This window comes from Oncorhynchus tshawytscha, linkage group LG16 (genome assembly GCF_018296145.1).
Source record: "Oncorhynchus tshawytscha isolate Ot180627B linkage group LG16, Otsh_v2.0, whole genome shotgun sequence".
NCBI classification, from domain to species: Eukaryota; Metazoa; Chordata; class Actinopteri; order Salmoniformes; family Salmonidae; genus Oncorhynchus; species Oncorhynchus tshawytscha.
The window spans coordinates 52,487,125-52,507,778 of record NC_056444.1 but is presented as its reverse complement, the minus strand read 5'-3'; the positions used below and the strand labels follow the sequence as shown (position 1 = coordinate 52,507,778).

Sequence of the window (20,654 nt, the reverse complement as noted above, 5' to 3'; positions counted from 1 at the left end):
TGGGAGACTCTGTCCATAGGACAATAATCAGTCGTATATTGCACAAATCTGGCCTTTATGGAAGAGTGGCAAGAAGAAAGCCATTTCTTAAAGATATCCATAAAAAGTGTTGTTTAAAGTTTGCCACAAGCCACCTGGGAGACACACCAAACATGTGGAAGAAGGTGCTCTGGTCAGATGAAACCAAAATTGAACTTTTTGGCAACAATGCAAAACGTTATGTTTGGCGTAAAAGCAACACAGCTCATCACCCTGAACACACCATCCCCACTGTCAAACATGGTGGTGGCAGCATCATGGTTTGGGCCTGCTTTTCTTCAGCAGGGACAGGGAAGATGGTTAAAATTGATGGGAAGATGGATGGAGCCAAATACCCTTCCATTCTGGAAGAAAACCTGATGGAGTCTGCAAAAGACCTGAGACTGGGACGGAGATTTGTCTTCCAACAAGACAATGATCCAAAACATAAAGCAAAATCTACAATGGAATGGTTAAAAAATAAACATATCCAGGTGTTAGAATGTCCAAGTCAAAGTCCAGACCTGAATCCAATCGAGAATCTGTGGAAAGAACTGAAAACTGCTGTTCACAAATGCTCTCCATCCAACCTCACTGAGCTCGAGCTGTTTTGCAAGGAGGAATGGGAAAAAATGTCAGTCTCTCGATGTGCAAAACTGATAGACATACCCCAAGCGACTTACAGCTGTAATCGCAGCAAAAGGTGGCGCTACAAAGTATTAACTTAAGGGGGCTGAATAATTTCACACCCAATTTTTCAGTTTTTGATTTGTTAAAAAAAGTTTGAAATATCCAATAAATGTCATTCCACTTCATGATTGTGTCCCACTTATTGTTGATTCTTCACAAAAAAATACAGTTTTATATCTTTATGTTTGAAGCCTGAAATGTGGCAAAAGGTCGCAAAGTTCAAGGGGGCCGAATACTTTCGCAAGGCACTGTATATATATATATATGCATAAACCCAAAGAGTACAACAAATAAAAAGTAGAGACTCATTTGGTCAGATTCTTCCTGCTAACAAATACGTTTGGTCAAATTAAGCAGGAGTTTCTGAGTATCCACATTTTCTGTGATACGTCATTTTAAAAACACAATCAAAACAATGTAAATTTGCTAAAATTGATCACATTGTTATATCAGAATCTTAATAAATGGCGGATGAAAAACTGAGCCATATTCTTCCTGATTTGACATTGGCAGGATTCTACTGTTACAATATTTTGAATGGAAACACAATACACATAATATAATACAAAAATTGCCAATTTTTCATCAATTAGTTCAAATGAATGTTTGAAACACTGATTTTTGAAAATGTTAGATTCAGGGGAACAAATGGATTGTAAAAGTATGGTTTCACAATGATTCATATGATAGGGTCTCCCTATCGCCTAACTACCATGGTGCTTGCTACACAACTCTTGTGTACACTAACAATCCTCTGCAGTTTCTAAACCTGCTTATACTGAGTGAGACATACTATAACATAAGTAGCAATCCAATTGATAATACCCAGGTTTATAGGATCAGGGATTATATTCAGGTTACTTAGTTACCAATTTGGACTGAATAGGGCAGTTCATTTGCTAAATAAACAGAAGATTTTTAGGACCAAACCCTCTGTGCGTGTAACTCCAATTTGACCTCAACTGTCAATGACATCAATAGAGGATTTACAAGAAAGCGCATAGCTATGTGCACTGATCTAAAGTCAGAATTGGGCCCATGGAGACTAACCCTGAATGGGAATGGGATGAACAATACACATAACAACATCAACATCACAACATGAGTGAGTGACTCTGCAGTGTGGCGGGCCACTGTGACACTCCAGGACCTGGCCCGGGCACCAGTGAAGGAGAGGGGAGAGAAGGAGTCTAGGAGGGGATAGGGCCCCCTGGGGCTGGCTCTGGCTGGCTCTTGACATGCTTCCTGTTGGTGCGTTTTGTGGGAAGGTTGGGGTTGAACTGCTGCCAGTAGGACTGACAGTACTGGTTGATGAGGCGGATCTCCGGCTGGGAGGAGAACTGCAGTGGCAGAGTTTGAGGCGGGGGCGGTGGGTGGTGGGGATGGTGATGGAGGTTCTGGTCCTCCAGCGGGGCATCCAGGGAGGTGAGGGCCTCCACTATCTCCCGGTCCAGGATGCGGAGGGCCACGCGGACCACTGTGTGCTTGAAGTTGTTCTCAGTGGCCAGGCAGTGGTACAGCCCCCTGTCAGCGTGGCTCAGAGACTTGAGCAAGATGCCATGAGCTGTCTTCAGCACCTCTCCGTCTCGGCTCAGCTGGGGGAAGGGGAGAGAAGGGATAAGGAACATCAGCGTGAGCGAAAAGGAAAAGACAACATTATCTACAGCCATCTTACAAAAGTTTACTAAACGGTCCGTTAGGCCTTGTTTTACCACTTTCCTCCTGCCGTCTGGTGTCTGGTAGAGCCATTTGACTGTCGCTTGTGGAGATCTAGGTTGGCACTCCAGGAACGTACTGCTCCCCTTCACCCCAAACTGCACTGTTTCACTGAGACGCTTCTCCACTGGAGGAGACAGAATCAGAGAAATAAAGTGAAGTATAGATTATGGCATAGTGTGAATAAAAGGCCTTTTGACTCATTAACAGTGGTTAACTCCTTCGTGAGAATGTGTTGCGAGACCATTGTATGCAGAAAAAAATTACTCTTTATACAAAAATCTATTCGCCAGACCAGGCTTTCAGATACACACTCTATATAAGATGTAAGGGAGATATTGTTCGTCACGTACCTTTTGCATTGAACCCTCTGCACTGCCGCAAGGGGTTTCCATGCTTAATATCCTGTCTTCTGCTTCGCCTGTGAACAAGTAACAATTATCACAACTTTGACTTATGCCTGAAACCCGGTAAGCAGTTTGGATGGAATTACTTCAGCTAAACTAATGTCATGACTGTCCTGTGAGGATCCAAATAGGTCAGATCAGCTTAGCAATAAATAACTTCAGCCAGACCCTCTCTCACCCACAGAGGGGGGAGATGGAAGCTGGGAGCTGGGGGGAGGTTGACAGTTCACACCCTGTTATAAATCAAGGATTAGAATATTCAATTCACACAGGAATGTGCCTTTGTTTCACAGACATTGTCTAGACGAAACGCTTAACACATTCTAAAGTGAATACTGGAACAACATTTCTAACATAGAACTTGGGGAATGGTCAAAGGCGATCTAAAGAATAATAATGTCATTTTGGTTGATATTTTGTGATGACATTAAAAATTGTATAAAAGGAAATACTGTAACATGAAAAGTATATACACAACATGTACAAAGTTTCCATCCTCTACATTGTGTATGAAATATGAAAATGTATTAGTGTTTTTGTTAAGAGAGGGATATGATCTTAGAAACTATAAGAGGAAATTGTTCCTATAACTTTGATAAGTAAGTAGTCACCACCCCCTTGAGTGAGGTCAGAGAGCGTGTCAGCCTCACGAACCGCCTCTTTTGAAGAACTGTATAACATGATGGGTTAAGTATTAACATATCAGACCAGAGAAGCATGTACAGTTGAAGTCGTAAGTTTACATACAGCTTAGCTAAATACATTTAAACTTAGTTTTTCACAATTCCTGACATTTAATCCTAGTAAAAATTCCCTGTCTTAGGTCAGTTAGGATCAATCACTTTATTTTAAGAATGTGAAATGTCAGAATAATAGTAGAGATAATTATTTATTTCAGCTTTTATTTCTTTCATGACAGTCCCAGTGGGTCAGACGTTTACATATACTCAATTAATATTTGGTAGCATTGCCTTTAAATGGTTTAACTTGGGTCAAACGTTTCGGGTAGCCTTCCACAAGCTTCCCACAATAAGTTGGGTGAATGTTGGCCCATTCCTCCAGACAGAGCTGGTGTAACTGACTCAGGTTTGTAGGCCTCCTTGCTCACACACACTTTTTCAGTTCTGCCCACACATTTTCTATAGGATTGAGGTCAGGGCTTTGTGATGGCCACTCCAATACCTTGACTTTGTTGTCCTTAAGCCATTTTACCACAACTTTGGAAGTATGCTTGGAGTCATTGTCCATTTGGAAGACCCATTTGCGACCAAGCTTTAACTTCCTGACTGATGTCTTGAGATTTTGCTTCAATATATCCACATCATTTTCCTACCTCATGATGCCATCTATTTTGTGAAGTCCCCCAGTCCCTCCTGCAGAAAAGCACCCCCACAACATGATGCTGCCACCTCGTGCTTCAAGGTTGGGATGGTGTTCTTTGGCTTGTAAGCCTCCCCCTTTCTCCTCCAAACATAACGATGGTCGTTTGTTTCATCAGACCAGAGGACATGTGCAGTTGCAAACCGTAGTCTGGCTTATTTATGGCAGTTTTGGAGCAGTGGCTTCTTCCTTGCGGAGCGGCCTTTCAGGTTCTATCGATATAGGACTCGTTTTAATGTAGAAATAGATACTTTTGTACCCGTTTCCTCCAGCATCTTCACAAGGTCCTTTGCTGCTATTCTGGGATTGATTTGCACTTTTCGTACCAAAGTACTCTTCATCTCTGCGTCTTCTTCCTGAGCGGTATGACGACTGCATGGTCCCATGGTGTTTATACTTGCGCACTATTGTTTGTACAGATGAACGTGGTACCTTCAGGCATTTGAAAATTGCTCCCAAGGATGAACCAGACTTGTGGAGGTCCACAATTTTTTTCTGAGGTCTTGGCTGATTTCTTTTGATTTTCCAATGATGTCAAGCAAAGAGGCACTGAGTTTGAATGTAGGCCTTGAAATACATCCAGGTACACCTCCAATTGACTCAAATGATGTCAATTAGCCTATCAGTAGCTTCAAAAGCCATGACATTTTCTGGAATTTTCCAAGCTGTTTAAAGGCACAGTCAACTTAATGTATGCAAACTTCTGACCCACTAGAATTGTGATACAGTGAATTATAAGTGAAATAATCTGTCTGTAAACAATTGTTGGAAAAATTACTTGTCATGCACAAAGTAGATGTCCTAACCGACTTCCCAAAACAATAGTTTATTAACAAGACATTTGTGGAGTGGTTGAAAAACGAGTTTTAATGACTCCAACCTAAGTGTATGTAAACTTCCGACTTCAACTGTAGCTGCAGCTCACGTCCAAAGTGGTTCGAACTCAATCTCAACACGAGGTAGAGGCGATAATGTCACCTCTCCGACAATCACTGGTATGGCTGATAAGCTGTCCTAAGTATCTAGAAAAGTGAACTTAAGTGGGACCATTATCCTACTCTTCTCAAATCACTGTCATGAAATAATACATATGGAATCATGTAGTAATCAAAAACAAATTAAAATATATTTCACATTTGAGATTCTTCAAAGTAGCCACCCTTTGCACACTGGCATTCTCTCAACCAGCTTCATGAGGTAGTAACCTGGAATGCATTTCAATTAATATCTTTCCTTCTTAATGCGTTGAGACAGTCAGTTGTGTTGTGACAAGGTAGGGGTGGTATACAGCATATTATGACAAGAACAGCACAAATAAGCAAAGAGAAATTTCAGTCCATCATTACTTAGAGACATGAAGATCAGACAATGCAGAAAATGTGCAGTTGCAAAAACCATCAAGCGCTATGATGAAACTGGCTCTCATGAGGACCACCACAGGAAAGGAAAACCCAGTTACCTCTACTGCTGAGGATAAATTCATCAGAGTTAACTGCACCTCAGATTGCAGCCCAAATAAATGCTTCACAGAGTTCAAGTAACAGACACATCTCAACATCAACTGTTCAGAGGAGACTGCGTAAATCAGGCCTTCATGGTCAAAGGGTTGCAAAGAAACCACTACTAAAGGACACCAATAAGAAAAAGAGACTTGCTTGGGCCAAGAAACACGAGCAATGGAAATCTGTCCTTTGAGTCCAAATTTGAGATTTTTGGTTCCAACCGCTGTGTCTTTGGGAGATGCAGAGTAGGTGAAAGGATTATCTCTGCATGTGTGGTTCCCACCGTGAAGCATGGAGGAGGAGGTGTGATGGTGTGGGTGTGCTTTGCTGATGACACTGTTAGTGATTTATTTTAAATTCAAGGCACACTTAACCAGCATGGCTACCACAGCATTCTGCAGCATACGCCATCCCATCTGGTTTGTGCTTAGTGGAACTATCATTTGTTTTTCAACAGGACAATGACCCAAAACATACCTAACAGGCTCTGTAAGGGCTATTTGACCAAGAAGGAGAGTGATGGATTGCTGCAGCAGATGACCTGGTCTCCACAATCACAAAACCTCAAACCAATTGAGATGGTTTGGGACGAGTTGGACAACGGTCTCTATAGCACTTCACTAATCTGGGCTTTATGGGAGAGCGGCCAAACGGAAGCAACTCTCGAGACAAAGGCACATGACAGCATGCCTGGAGTTTGCAAAAAGGCAAGTGAAAGACAGAGCATAAGACAAAAGATTCAGTGGTCTGATGAGACAACATTTGAACTGTTTGGCCTGAATGCAAAGTGATGTCTGGAGAAAACCCATCACCCATCTAATACCATCCCTACCGTGAAGCATGGTGGTGGCAGCATGATGCCACCAGGATAGAGGGAACAATGAACAGAACCAAATAAAGGCCAATCCTTGATGAGAACCTGATTCAGAGTGCAAATGACCATAGACTGGGGCAAAGATTTACTATCCAACAGGACAATGACACCAAGCATACAGCCAAAGCAACCCTGGAATGGCTTCAGATTAAGGATGTGAAAGTCCTTGAGCTGCCCAGCCAAAGACCAGACTTGAATTCCATTGAAAATCTATGGAAAGACTTGAAGATTACTGTTCACCGCTGCTCCCAATCTAACTTAACAGAGCTTGAGAAAATCTGCAAGGACGAATGGGAGAAAATCCCCAAATCCATGTGCAAAGCTGATACAGATGACTCAAAGCTGTAATCGCTGCCAAAGGTGCTTCTACAAAGTATTGACTCAGGGATGTGAATACTTATGTAAATTGAATATATCTGTATTTCATTATCAATCAATTAGCAAAAATGTCTAAAAACATGTTGTTTTCACTGTGTGTAGACGGGTGAGAAAAAACATTATTTAATCCATTTTGAATTCAGGCCGTAACATAACAAAATGTGGAATAAGTCAAGGGGTATGAATACTTTCTGAAGGCACTCTATTATGTTGATGCTAAGGTGCCTGACCTCTTGGTGGAGGGGCTAAAGGTGGCGCATGTCTCCCCGTCCCAGGCACAGTAAGGGTCTCTGGCCAGGCAGCAGTCTGAACAGGCCTTCCCATAGACGCTACACCTGTGCAGGGACAACTGGGTAAGCCCCCTCTCTGATGACACATACAGCTGTTGCTGTGGGTCAGAAGGGAAGAGGAAGGACTATCAGAGGCATACAAACAGCAACACAACAACAGCAGTAATCATAGATGAACAAGTGATAATTGATGAAACGTACCCTTTTTGATGATAACTTCATAGTCTTAATAGGAGCTGGAGTCTGCAAAAAAGAACAACAAATAGGGATTAGGAGAAGATAATACTGCAGTATGAAGCTTTTGGCTTGTCCCATCTCCCGTCTTGTATTAATTCATACTAGACAGTGATTTACATGAAATAGTAATGATTGTCATTACCCTGAACATTTCCACTTCCTCTAATGTGAGTTCTTCTGTTGTGCTAGTGTCTTTAGGAAGTACTATCACCTTTTGGACTGTCCCACGATCTACAAAAGAGGGGAGAGCAGTTCATAGCGTACATAGTACCACAGATAGCCTAAATATTCTAGAAACATATTTAGAGAAGGTATGTGTGAAATGTAAAAATCACAAAAAAATATATGTTTTTTTATCGTTTAAACGTTAAATAAAATATCAAATGGCGTAAATTCATAATCTAGATATGGTTCTGCGTGTGACCGCTAGGGGGCAATGCAGTTCAATCTACAGCAGCCCTGGCTACATACAGATCGTCACTAGTTATCACAGCCACAAAGTCCGCCTATTTCTACATTTCTCTTTTTAAAATGTGATTTTAACCCTAACCACACTGCTAACCCTATGCCTGACCCGAACCTTAAATTAAGACCAAAAACATTTTTATTTTAAGATTGCCACAATGTAAAAAAATGACTGTGGTTACTACTGGAAACCCAGCCAGACAGCGTTCACTTTTACTGCCCTCCCCCACCCACTCAGCAACGATGGTATTAATGCTATTTTAGGTTCTCCGTTGTCAGTACGTACTTCATGTCCCACTTATCATCAATGTGATGGCTCGTTGCAGTGATGTATGAGAGCGTGTTCATAAATGTCCAACAATCTGTTGTTAACGCTACGTATGGTGTTCGAGAGCTCTCCATCAGGGCCATCACGGTTCTTCGACATGGCATCTTGTAGTCAGGTTCTAGATATGCCATTAGGGTATTGAAGCCGACATCCTCTACCATTGACAATGGCTGGACATCAACAGCAATAATTTCTCTAATCAGCGATGTGATTTGCTTACTCTTTCAGCAATGCACCTGCACTGCCGCTGTAGGTCAATTCCACCTTGCAAAGTTTGTATTTCATCACCTTCTCCTTTCACTTCTCAAATTATTGCCATTACAGGACTTCGCCGCTTTCGCTTCCTCTCCATTTTTCCAATTGTTAACGAAGATGACGTGTGGAAGACTTTATTTATATCCATGGCAAATAATTTGAAAGACGCGTATCTTCTCCTACTTACAGCATTATTGCGGTACGTATTTATAAAATATATATATTTTAGCCTTTATGATGAGGACCGGGACCTGTTAATCGTAGCTTTTTGATAGTATACTGATTTTAATTGTGTACAATTTATTTTACAAAATTTACGGTTAGGGATTTTTTTCTAAAGGTTAATGATCCCAAATGTGTTAGTCTTTTTCAATTTACAGTTAGTTACCTTCTCTTGTTTTTCGATCAACAAACAAAACACATTCCACATTCACAGATGTGGCAGACATAAATAATAAAATAAAATATAAAACAAAACAAACCGATTTGCAGCAGCACTATCTGTGAATCATCTTAGCTGTTTCCAGCTTTAGCTGAGACAAGGAGCAAATAATGAGTTTTTACAGCACCTTACACAACATGTATATACACTAATTTCCCTAATCACCCCATTGACTCTGTCCAATTTGAAATATAGTTGAGTAGTGAAGACCAGAGTCTATCAAACCTGGGGTCATAAGTAGTGTTGCACATTTTGGGGAATATTTAGAGGTGGAAACTTTCCGTCTGAATTAACCGGAATTTATGGGAATTAACGGAAATATATGCAAATAAAATATTAATACCATTTAAATATAGATGTTTTTTGCATTGGATATATTTACCATATATGGAGACATAATTGCAAATGATTAAATCCTTCCAATAGAAATTTTAAAAAACAATTTAGTTACGAATTCAACTTGAATTAAATTAGTTGACTTTTCACATGGGAGGATTTTACTGAACAACAAAAGAAAGGGAATATTGAATGATCCCCAATGATCCATCACATCTCTCAAAAACGTTTTCAACATACTTCTGTAAAATGATAGGCTAGAAACTAAAGCTTTGGTTGTCTTCCTCTCAGGCTTCCATGTTTTCTTCCTGGACCTTCCCAATGTCCACCTCTTGAACATCAGACTCTGAGGCCTCATCTTCACTGTCACTTTCCAACCTTGATGAGGACAGCTCGCTGTCAGGCTCAAAAAGCACAAAAAAATACCCAGATGGCCACCAATTTTTCAACCCTTTTATTGGTCAGCCTGTTGCATGTTTTGGTGTGTGTGTTCCCAAACAAGGACCAGTTGCGCTCTGAGACGGCTGATGTTGGTGGGATTTGGAGGATGAGGGAGGCAACAGGGGAAAGAGCCTCAGATCCACAAAGTCCCTTCCACAAGGTGGCTGATGAGGAAGGAATGGAGTTTTGCCTCTGTATGTTCTCTCAGAAGTATAATTTGCAGTAAAATTAATGAAAAGTTAAATCTATCTGATTTGGATCATATGTGACCTTGTCATTGCTGTTCGGATGGCCATGATTGTACGCTCTGACTGCTCTTTTTTTAATTGGTAAGCAAGCAATTTGCTAGGCCTATTGCTATACTCATGGTATTTCTGTTTAGTGACTATACTCTCCCGAGTATAGTCCAAGTTTAGTTTGGGTTTGGCTGCTTTAAGTTGACTCCAGGAGGCACTGTCTGGGGATTGTTTATGTACACTGCTAAAAAAAATAAAGGGAACACTAAAATAACACATCCTAGATCTGAATGAATGAAATATTCTTATTAAATATTTTTTTCTTTACATAGTTGAATGTGCTGACAACAAAATCACACAAAAATTATCAATGGAAATCAAATTTATCAACCCATGGAGGTCTGGATTTGGAGTGACACTCAAAATTAAAGTGGAAAACCACACTACAGGCTGATCCAGCTTTGATGTAATGTCCTTAAAACAAGTCAAAATGAGGCTCAGTAGTGTGTGTGGCCTCCACGTGCCTGTATGACCTCCCTACAACACCTGGGCATGCTCCTGATGAGGTGGCGGATGGTCTCCTGAGGGATCTCCTCCCAGACCTGGACTAAAGCAAGACATGATGTCCCAGATGTGCTCAATTGGATTCAGGTCTGGGGAACGGGCGGGCCAGTCCATAGCATCAATGCCTTCCTCTTGCAGGAACTGCTGACACACTCCAGCCACATGAGGTCTAGCATTGTCTTGCATTAGGAGGAACCCAGGGCCAACCGCACCAGCATATGGTCTCACAAGGGTCTGAGGATCTCATCTCGGTACCTAATGGCAGTCAGGCTACCTCTACCGAGCACATGGAGGGCTGTGCGGCCCCCCAAAGAAATGCCACCCCACACCATGACTGACCCACCGCCAAACCGGTCATGCTGGAGGATGTTGCAGGCAGCAGAACGTTCACCACGGCGTCTCCAGACTCTGTCACATCTGTCACATGTGCTCAGTGTGAACCTGCTTTCATCTGTGAAGAGCACAGGGCGCCAGTGGCAAATTTGCCAAACGTCCTGCAAGGTGTTGGGCTGTAAGCACAACCCCCACCTGTGGACGTCGGGCCCTCATACCACCCTCATGGAGTCTGTTTCTGACCGTTTGAGCAGACACATGCACATTTGTGGCCTGCTGGAGGTCATTTTGCAGGGCTCTGGCAGTGCTCCTCCTGCTCCTCCTTGCACAAAGGCGGAGGTAGCGGTCCTGCTGCTGGGTTGTTGCCCTCCTACGGCCTCCTCCACGTCTCCTGATGTACTGGCCTGTCTCCTGGTAGCGCCTCCATGCTCTGGACACTACGCTGACAGACACAGCAAACTTTCTTGCCACAGCTCGCATTGATGTGCCATCCTGGATGAGCTGCACTACCTGAGCCACTTGTGTGGATTGTAGACTCTGTCTCATGCTACCACTAGAGTGAAAGCACCGTCAGCATTCAAAAGTGATCCAGACATCAGCCAGGAAGCATAGGAACTGAGAAGTGGTCTGTGGTCCCCACCTGCAGAACCACTCCTTTATTGGGGGTGTCTTGCTAATTGCCTATAATTTCCACCTGTTGTCTATTCCATTTGCACAACAGCATGTGAAATTTATTGTCAGTGTTGCTTCCTAAGTGGACTGTTTGATTTCACAGAAGTGTGATTGACTTGGAGTTACATTGTGTTGTTTCAGTGTTCCCTTTATTTTTTTGAGCAGTGTACTTTTTTGCAGCGTTCCAGCTCCTATCTCAAGATCTATTTAGTAAGAGAGTTCAACATCTTTACCGATCTAGGGTTTGTGGTGGGCACTTGAGATGATTTGTCCAGAGTTGAGTTGAGGGTACACTTAAAATCTCCAGCCAGCACTCCAAAGGAAATACAATGCTCATTGAACAGGGTTATCATTTTCGACATGAAATCAGGAGTATCTGTGTTAGGGGCATATATATTTAAAATAGGAATTGGTTGCCCATATAGTGACCCAGATATCAGAATACATTTCCCCTCCGGATCAGATATGGTTTTGTCAATTATGAATAAAACATGCTTATGGATAAGTATGGCTGTGCCTCTACTGTTTGATTTGAGAGATGGGAAATACAGCTGTCCCACCCAAGCTCTGCGGAGTTTAGGATGTTCAGTAACACAGAGGGTGGTCTCTCGTAATAGCGCAATGTCTGCTTTTTCCTTTTTGAGAGCACAAACTCAGCAAAAAAAGAAACGTCCCTTTTTCAGGACCCTGTCTTTCAAAGATAATTTGTAAAAATCCAAATGCTTTCACAGATATTAATTGTAAAGGCTTTAAACACTGTTTCCCATGCTTTCCCAGGCAATGAACCATAAACAATTAATGAACATGCACCTGTGGAACGGTCGTTAAGACGCTAACACCTTACAGACGGTAGGCAATTAAGGTCACAGTTATGAAAAGAAAACTTAGGACACTTAAGAAGCCTTTCTACTCACTCTGATAAACACCAAAAGAAAGATGCCCAGGGTCCCTACTCATCTGCGTGAAAGTGCCTTAGGCATGCTGCAAGGAGCCATGTGGACTGCAGATGTGGCCAGGGCAATAAATTGCAATGTCCGTACTGTGAGATGCCTAAGACAGCGATACAGGGAGACAGGACGGACAGCTGATAGTCCTCGCAGTGGCAGACCACTTGACCACAGGTGCATGTTTTGTCTCACCAGGGGTGATGGTCGGATTTGCGTTTATCGTCAAAGGAATGAGCGTTACACCGAGGCCTGTACTCTGGAGTGGGATCAATTTGGAGGGTGAGGGTCCGTCATGGTCTGGGGCGGCGTGTCACAGCATCATCAAACTGAGCTTGTTGTCATTGCAGGCAATCTCAACGTTGTGCGTTACAGGGAAGACATCCTCCTCCCTCATGTGGTACCCTTCCTGCAGGCTCATTCTGACATGGCCCTCCAGCATGACAATACCACCAGCCATACTGCTCGTTCTGTGCGTGATTTCCTGCAAGTCTGTTACTTTTGATTTTGACACCCCCCTTTGTTCAGGGACACATTATTCCATTTCTGTTAGTCACATGTCTGTGGAACTTGTTCAGGTTATGTCTCAGTTGTTGAATCTTAATATGTTCATACAAATATTTACACATGTTAAGTTTGCTGGAAATAAACGCAGTTGACAGTGAGAGGACGTTTCTTTTTTTTGTTTAATATCTTTTTCAGCCTTATTGCATGACCTAAATCATGGCAGTTCCAGGTCAGTAGATTTAAGGTACTAATTAACGTCATCGAACATTAATCGAACTCTAGTGCAAGTCATCTCTGGGTATAGGTGGATAATAGTTACAGCTGCTAGCTAGCATGGCTCACCTGTGCCCAGGAAGAGCACCTCATACCTCCCGTCCACAGCATCCACCAGGTCCACCACGATGGAGGTGAATCGGTAGTCCACCCCAGTTCGGACCACCAGAGGGCGCTTGTGTATTGTGTAGACAGGGTGGTACATGAGGGGGTGTGCCCTCACAAAGTTCACTGCCTCATCCGAAAACTCCTTGGTGGAGCGGAGGCCCGGGGTGAACGTTCCTCCTGGACACTGTAGACGAAAAGGATAGATAGCTCTGGTTGAACTGGGTCATGTTCAGTGGCACCAAAAAGAAGAAAACCATCTAAAAACAGGGAAGAACTACTGTATCTGGACTTGGCCAATCAAAACTGCATGTTTCCTTTTCCATTGCACAATGTTTTGCTACGGTGTACATCAATGAATACGTAGCATGCACATCAATGAATACGTAGCATGTAGCTCAACATGTTCTTGTGTGTTGGATCGTGGGAATTATGGGATCTTGACCACACCAAGACACTGACAGTTTGACACATTGTTTCTTTTGATTACTTGTTGATCTAGATTTGACTCTATGATCAATAGCAACTTCAAAGCTACCCATAATTTGTTTGTTTATTGGTCCTGAGTGTACGTACCGTTCCAGGGCGAGGGTAGGGGATCTTTCCAGTGTAGGGGGTCCACTGGTAGTTGTGTCCATGCTTGTGTGAGAAGGGGCCATTGAAGACATTGCGAATGTCGGACATAGAGTACACACACACGGCTGAGCCCTTAAACACAGACCTAAGGAAAGAGGTGGAAAGGTGGTGGAAGAGAGTCATCAAAATAAACTACCCCAGTGGTGTGTATTCATGTATGCCAAGGGAAGAAAGGCATCCGAGCGAGCGAAACAGCGCCCCTCTGTCTCTGTATGCGTAGCCCATCTATCTGATGCTGTCTGGTCAAAAAGAGTATGACATTGTCGCCGTCCGTAGCATTGAATGCAAAAGAAGCCAACGAGCATTTGGCCTCTCTTGATTAAAAAAATAATAGCCAATCAGCGTTGAGCTAAACTGAGTGAGATCAACTTTGAATGGTCCTGGTGCACCAGAAAAAAAGTGTCAAGGGAAGAGTGTCAAAGGACTTGTGGTTTTATTTAATTAGTTGTACTAGCCAATGATTATAACAGCGATTCTGATACAACCATAAATTCATAAATTGTGCCCCTGGCCTGAGAGGATGGAAGTTCAATATGAAGCTAAATGTTGGCTAATTTTAACTAGCTGGCTCATCATTGCCAATGAAAGGAAGTTAGGCTAGAGAGCATGCATTTTAGCCAGGTAGCCTAGGACAACAAAAACTAAAAGTGTGTACTGTATGACAGAGTCATAGACCATTTCAGCAACATGGAAAAGAGGAGGATGGCATTGGTGTTTCTCTACAAGTAGGGTGAGTCAAGTTTTTCCTACTTTCACACACGCACACACACAGGCACACACACACACACACAAACACATAAATCAGTTCCATGGACAGCCACATCATATTTAGCTAACATTAATTGGACTGATTCAGAGGGGTTGGGTTAAATGCGGAAGGCACATTTCAGTTGAATGCATTCAGTTATACAACTGACTAGGTATCCCCCTTTCCCAAACTGTTTTTGGTATATTTTAGTTGTAACTATATTAGACTAAGCATAGGTGATTTGATGACGATGAAATATTGAAATTGATGTGGTGCTGGAATAGTGGAGGCAGCTCAGGTTTTCTTTGAGACTTGCGGTAATTCTCCATGGTTCTAAATCAATAGTTGTTTAGTAGTCTGAAAATGTCGGAAACATTAACTTGCTTGAACTGTTTGTTACATGCAATATGCTTTGTGGACTTCACAGGACAGATGCTGCTCTCCGGTTTTGTGATAAAACAAAGGTGTGGTTAAATTTATTAAGGAATATAAACTAACAGGTTGTAGGGCAAACAACACAATTATCACAACACATGCAATATGGCTTTTTTTCCCTGGCTTGGCTTCCCCAGTGATTTTACCCATAGGTTGTAATGTGTTTTTTCCCCCCTGGCTTGGCTTCCCCAGTGATTTTACCCATAGGTTGTAATATGTTTTTTTCCCCCCCTGGCTTGGCTTCCCCAGTGATTTTACCCATAGGTTGTAATATGTTTTTCCCCCTGGCTTGGCTTCCCCAGTGATTTTACCCATAGGTTGTAATATGTCCCCCTGGCTTGGCTTCCCCAGTGATTTTACCCATAGGTTGTAATGTGTTTTTCCCCCCTGGCTTGGCTTCCCCAGTGATTTTACCCATAGGTTGTAATATGTTCCCCCCCTGGCTTGGCTTCCCCAGTGATTTTACCCATAGGTTGTAATGTGTTTTTTCCCCCTGGCTTAGCTTCCCCAGTGATTTTACCCACGCACCGCTACTGAACTACCCCAGGGTTCTAGAACTTCATTTGTGGAGAACTACTGGGTGGGCAGGCTTTTTTTTTTGCCCGACACTAACAAAGCACATAGAATGTATGGTTGTGTAAAAAAACATTTTGGAAAGATTCAAGTGATCTATTACCCCGCAGTGGAAAAGACAGCGTACACAACAGGATTGCGTTCGTCTTGTGTTGGCTGAATGAAGACATCCTCTGATGGGAAGCAAGTTGACAAAGGTGTTAACAGTGCCTTTTCTATAAACAAGTGTCAAAATAAGACTAAGCCTCCATTTTCCTTTATCTGCAACTGATTGAATTGCAGCCTACTGTACAGTATGTCAATGCCGCAGGAATTAAAAGCAGTCTCACTCAGCTCATCGAAATAGGTCTCCACACCATCACTGCCTATCACTGAGCACACCAGCCGAGCCTTCAGGAAGGTCGTCCACTTGTTGACCAGTGACCTCTGACCCCCATCATCATTCTGGGAAGGTGAAACAAAGTTAGGGGGAATTTATGTAAAATGGTAGATCATTCAATATCATCACCACAACCACTTGGCTTTCTAGTGTCCAACGGTTGTGCATTTAGTAGGAACGAAATGGGAGAAAATTATTTGAAACTGAGGTATTATCCCCTAACTTGGTGAAGCTGGGCTCATAGTATCGGCTGGAACAGAATAAATGGAATGGTATCCAACACATCAAACACATGATTTCCATGTGGTTGATGCCATCCCATTCACTCAATTCCAGTCATTATTATGAGCCGTCCTCCCCTTCAGCAGCCTCCTGTGGTGTGTGTGTATGTGTCTATGTGTTTGTGAGGTCAGGGGGGGATATACGAGGGTCTCTCACCAGGCATACTCGGCCCACCCTGGCCAGGACACTGGGGCTGCCCCCCCCAGCCGAATCCAGGCTCTTCTCCCGAAAGAAGAAGTAGAGCTTATCATCGTTCCTCTCGGAGCTGTCAGGAATCTGCTGGATCTTCACAAACACAGGCTCTGGAGACAGACATTAGTCAATTTGAGAAAAGAGGGTAATAGAGAACGAGAGAGAGAGAGAGAGAGAGAGACCTTCTCCTAATCCCTGCCTACATGTACATACAGTATCTACCTCAACTACTCCAGTATCCCTGCAAATTGTAATTTGGTACTGCACTTTTGGGAAGGGCTTGCAAGGTAAGCATTTCACTGTATTTGTGCAAGTGACAAATGAAAGAGAGAGAGACAGAGAGAGAGAGAGGTGTGGCCGACTTTTTCTCAGGGCAAAATAGTCATGAGTTGCTCAAAGTGTCACCTGTGGGTCAGGGGCAAGCTTACCATTCAGCCAGCGGGAGTCATATTGCTCAGTCCTGACGGCAGGTCTGTCTCCCAGGGTTCTGAAGATGGCCGGGTCTGTGCCCATGAAGTCAACGTGGACCCCTGCATACAGATTCCCATCTAGCAAAGAGAGAACAAAAGAGGAAGATGGATGATGATGATGGCTATTGGTATTGTAAGTGAGAACTGTGGTGGGAACTGTTATGATGAACAGACAAGAAGAGGTCTCACTGATAAGGGCCACAGCATTCTCCTGCAGCGGGTCGTAGGAACATTTCCCTTTCCCTGAGTCCACATAGCCAGGGACCAGCCTGAACAGGTACTCCTGCACAGAGAGGACAATACATGGATGTAGGTATGTTTCAGACCTGGGTTCAGATACTATTTTAGGTACTTCAATGACTTTTTAACACATTTTATAACTAATATTTAGATAACCTTTATTTGAAAAAACAAATAGTTGAATATTGGAATGCATTTCAAAATACCATTTGGAAAGTTTACTTAACTAAAAATACATATTGTTGGAAGTATTTGGAAAACAAAATAGTTGTGAATGTACATAGTAGTTTAATTTCATGACCGCAGTCAATTTCCACGTGACCATTGAGTCTGTCACGACTTCCGCCGAAGTTGGTCCCTCTTCTTGTTCGGGCGGCTTTCGGCGGTCGAGCGGCTTTTGGCGGTCGACGTCACCGGCCTTCTAGCCACCGCCGATCCACTTTTCATTTTCCATTTGTTTTGTCTGTCTTACACACCTGGTTTCACTCACCCAATTACCTGTTTAGTATTTAACCCTCTGTTCCCCTTGTTTGGTTGTGAGTGATTGTTTGTTGTATTGTGGGCTTGGAATTATTCTTGTATTTTTTGATGACTGAGTAAAGTTACTTTTATTTAGTAATCTCTGCTGTCCTGCGCCAGACTCCTCTGCACCAGCTACACACAGACCCTTACAGAGTCACTGTAACTGGGCTTTTCCAAAACTGTGCTTTGATGCCACTGATGGTCATTAGTTGCCTACCAAACTTGCTAATGGCCTGGTACTCAGCGCTCCATTGTCTCGCTAATCACACTGACATCGATGCAAATGAAATAGAAAAACAAATCAATCACTTCATGAGAGCAATGGCATTCAGAGTTTGAGCGGACTAGGATCACCTGGTGTGCAGCGAGAGCCAGCTCCTCATAGCTGGTCGATGCATAGAATGAAAAGCCTATGTTGCACCACATTTCTATAGGCTATGCTATGCAAGAAAAAAGAGTTTTAATGGCCTCTTTTTAAAAAGAGCAGGTCACATCAGCTTTCTATAGGCTAGGCCCAATATTAAGCACATTGTGTCTCTTTACAACCAGAGTAGCCTACCTGGCTGGCATTTAAATGAACCGTGGGAAAAACCTCTTGCAGTCGCTATTCAATGACATGTATTTTATTCCTCTGCCCCAGTTCCGACAGGTACGTGATAATGGCCCATATTATCACTCGTGAATGATGGCCACCGTGTGCTGTCTAAGGCAATGCATTTTTTGGGGGACTTTATCTAATCATAGTCACATGCAGCCTACCCAATATGCCTATATGTTTCGATGAGGGTTGTAATCACAACTAAAGTGGCCAAATAACTCTAAGCGCAGTCTATAGGCCTAGGAACTGTGGAACACAGTTAGAGAGCACATAGCCTACAGAGCCTAGTGAAACGTGTTCTTATAAGCCCAGTCATTTGCGCAATCAGGTGTGAAAACAATCAGGTGTGAGTTTTGACTGGACACTATTTAAAAGGAGTTAAGCACATCCAATCACTGGCCGAACACAGTTTATCTGGACTCCCGCAAGGTCCGAGTTCTTTTTACTATATTTTACTATCCTGTGCAAATGTTGATTTGTGGTAGTGGGAGACAATGTTGGAGACTTTGGAAATGACTGTTGTGGTTATCTGCAGATTTAAAGTCATTTTTAATAGTGAGAAAAACATCTTTCATCTTCTTTGGATGTCGTCTTCAAAATTAGCAAAGGCAACAACCATATTATTTGCATTAGTGGTGACCATGGTGTTGATTTTGGTTGAGATCTTGTAGTGATCCAAGAGTTCCTCATATGTACTGACAATGCATTGTCCAGTATGACTGCCTTTGAACTGTTAACATGCCAGCATAACACTGTAAGAGTCCAATCCTGTAGGAAGTGTCCTGCCTTTTAGCTCAACCTTTGGAGCAGAGTATTTGAAATATGTTTGGGGAAAAGATATTTGAAAAGTGTTTCAAATAGTATTCCAGGAAAGTATTTGAAAATACGTTCAAATACAATTTGGTACACTGTGGTTTTTACAAATACCCATTCAAATACTAAAATAAAAGTAATTGTTTTATGTTGCGTATTAAAAAATACTCAAATACACACAAAAAAGTATCTTAAATAACAAATACTCAAATACACATGCATTTGAACCCAGATCTGGCATGTCTGTGTGTGCGTGTGTCTGTGCATGTGCATGTTTGTTTGTGTCTATACCTCTGCTTTCCATCCTCTGTTGATGAAGGTGCAGATGGGCTTGTAGGCCCCTGTGCCACAGGTGTACAGGTGTGTGCGATTCCAGGGTTCGATCAGACGCACAAAGTTTGCACACTCCCCCTGATTAGGACAGAGGGAACAGAGTTACAATCAATACGCTTGACATACTGTGCATATTTACTGTACTACAATAACAACAGTATTTGTGTAGCCCTTTTTATACATTAAAGCTAATGGTCAAGACGTAAAGGACACTAACCTGCCCACCCTTTCCAGTCATTCTACACTCTCCTTTCCTCTGGGTAGTGGCCGGCCAGTGAATCTGAAGGAAGAAGTGTAGAAAACATTTCAGATCTGGTGCATTGTATGATTTTCTGCATGTAGACATGACATATTCTAAGCCTTAAAATAGGGCATCATAAAGGCTCATACATGCTTATAAATAGGTCATGATAAAAAAAAGCATTAGAACTGTGGACGTCAAGTGTGACTTTTATTTGCACTCATAGGCGTACAGATGGCTTCAGTGGCTGAATATTTCATAAAATGTAATAAAACACAAGAATGGATACTGGCAACTTGACTCCAGGGCGGCCATCTTCATCAGGGAAATCTTATCAGGTAATATATGTATCTGTCTCTGTGGAATTTTATCATAGGAGTCATCATACGGTTTGCTCTTACTATGAGGGGCTCCTTGTTGATGTTGTGCATGTCCAGGGCCACTAGGTACTCCCGGCTGCCCAGGTAGAGACGGCCCTGGTCCTGGTCCATGTGCAGGATGCGGTAGTCACTGGTGTTGAAGGAGAAGGAGAAAGGCCGTGCCGTCCGCGTCTCCATCAGCTCTGGACCAACACACACACACACACACACACACACACACACACACACACATAGGCAGAGAGAGACAGACAAACAGACAGACAGACAGACAGAGAGGAGAGAGAAAGAGAGAGAAACACAAAGACAGGCATCATTAATGGTGCGGCAGGTAGTCTAGTGGTTAGATCATTGGACTTGCAAGTTCGAATCCCCAAGCTGACAAGGTACACATCTGTCGTTCTGCCCCTGAACAAGGCAGT

At 42.7% G+C, this 20,654-nt stretch overlaps 1 protein-coding gene across 1 annotated transcript in view; it reads right to left on the bottom strand.

Annotated features, from left to right (window-relative positions):
- Positions 1–906: 906 nt before the first annotated feature.
- The window catches only part of LOC112233057 (semaphorin-3F-like), a 104,546-nt gene continuing 84,798 nt past the window's right edge, over positions 907–20,654 (bottom strand). The window contains exons 3-18 of the mRNA XM_024400436.1: positions 20,257–20,417; positions 19,832–19,894; positions 19,573–19,692; positions 17,298–17,391; positions 17,067–17,186; positions 16,603–16,748; positions 16,115–16,229; positions 15,889–15,958; positions 13,970–14,114; positions 13,358–13,580; positions 7,635–7,723; positions 7,457–7,498; positions 7,196–7,353; positions 2,778–2,845; positions 2,421–2,551; positions 907–2,303 (exon numbers count right to left, since the gene is read on the bottom strand). Of these exons, the coding sequence (XP_024256204.1) occupies positions 1,899–2,303; positions 2,421–2,551; positions 2,778–2,845; positions 7,196–7,353; positions 7,457–7,498; positions 7,635–7,723; positions 13,358–13,580; positions 13,970–14,114; positions 15,889–15,958; positions 16,115–16,229; positions 16,603–16,748; positions 17,067–17,186; positions 17,298–17,391; positions 19,573–19,692; positions 19,832–19,894; positions 20,257–20,417 (2,150 nt within the window). The 3' untranslated portion in view covers positions 907–1,898. The remainder of the gene's footprint in view (positions 2,304–2,420; positions 2,552–2,777; positions 2,846–7,195; positions 7,354–7,456; positions 7,499–7,634; positions 7,724–13,357; positions 13,581–13,969; positions 14,115–15,888; positions 15,959–16,114; positions 16,230–16,602; positions 16,749–17,066; positions 17,187–17,297; positions 17,392–19,572; positions 19,693–19,831; positions 19,895–20,256; positions 20,418–20,654) is intronic.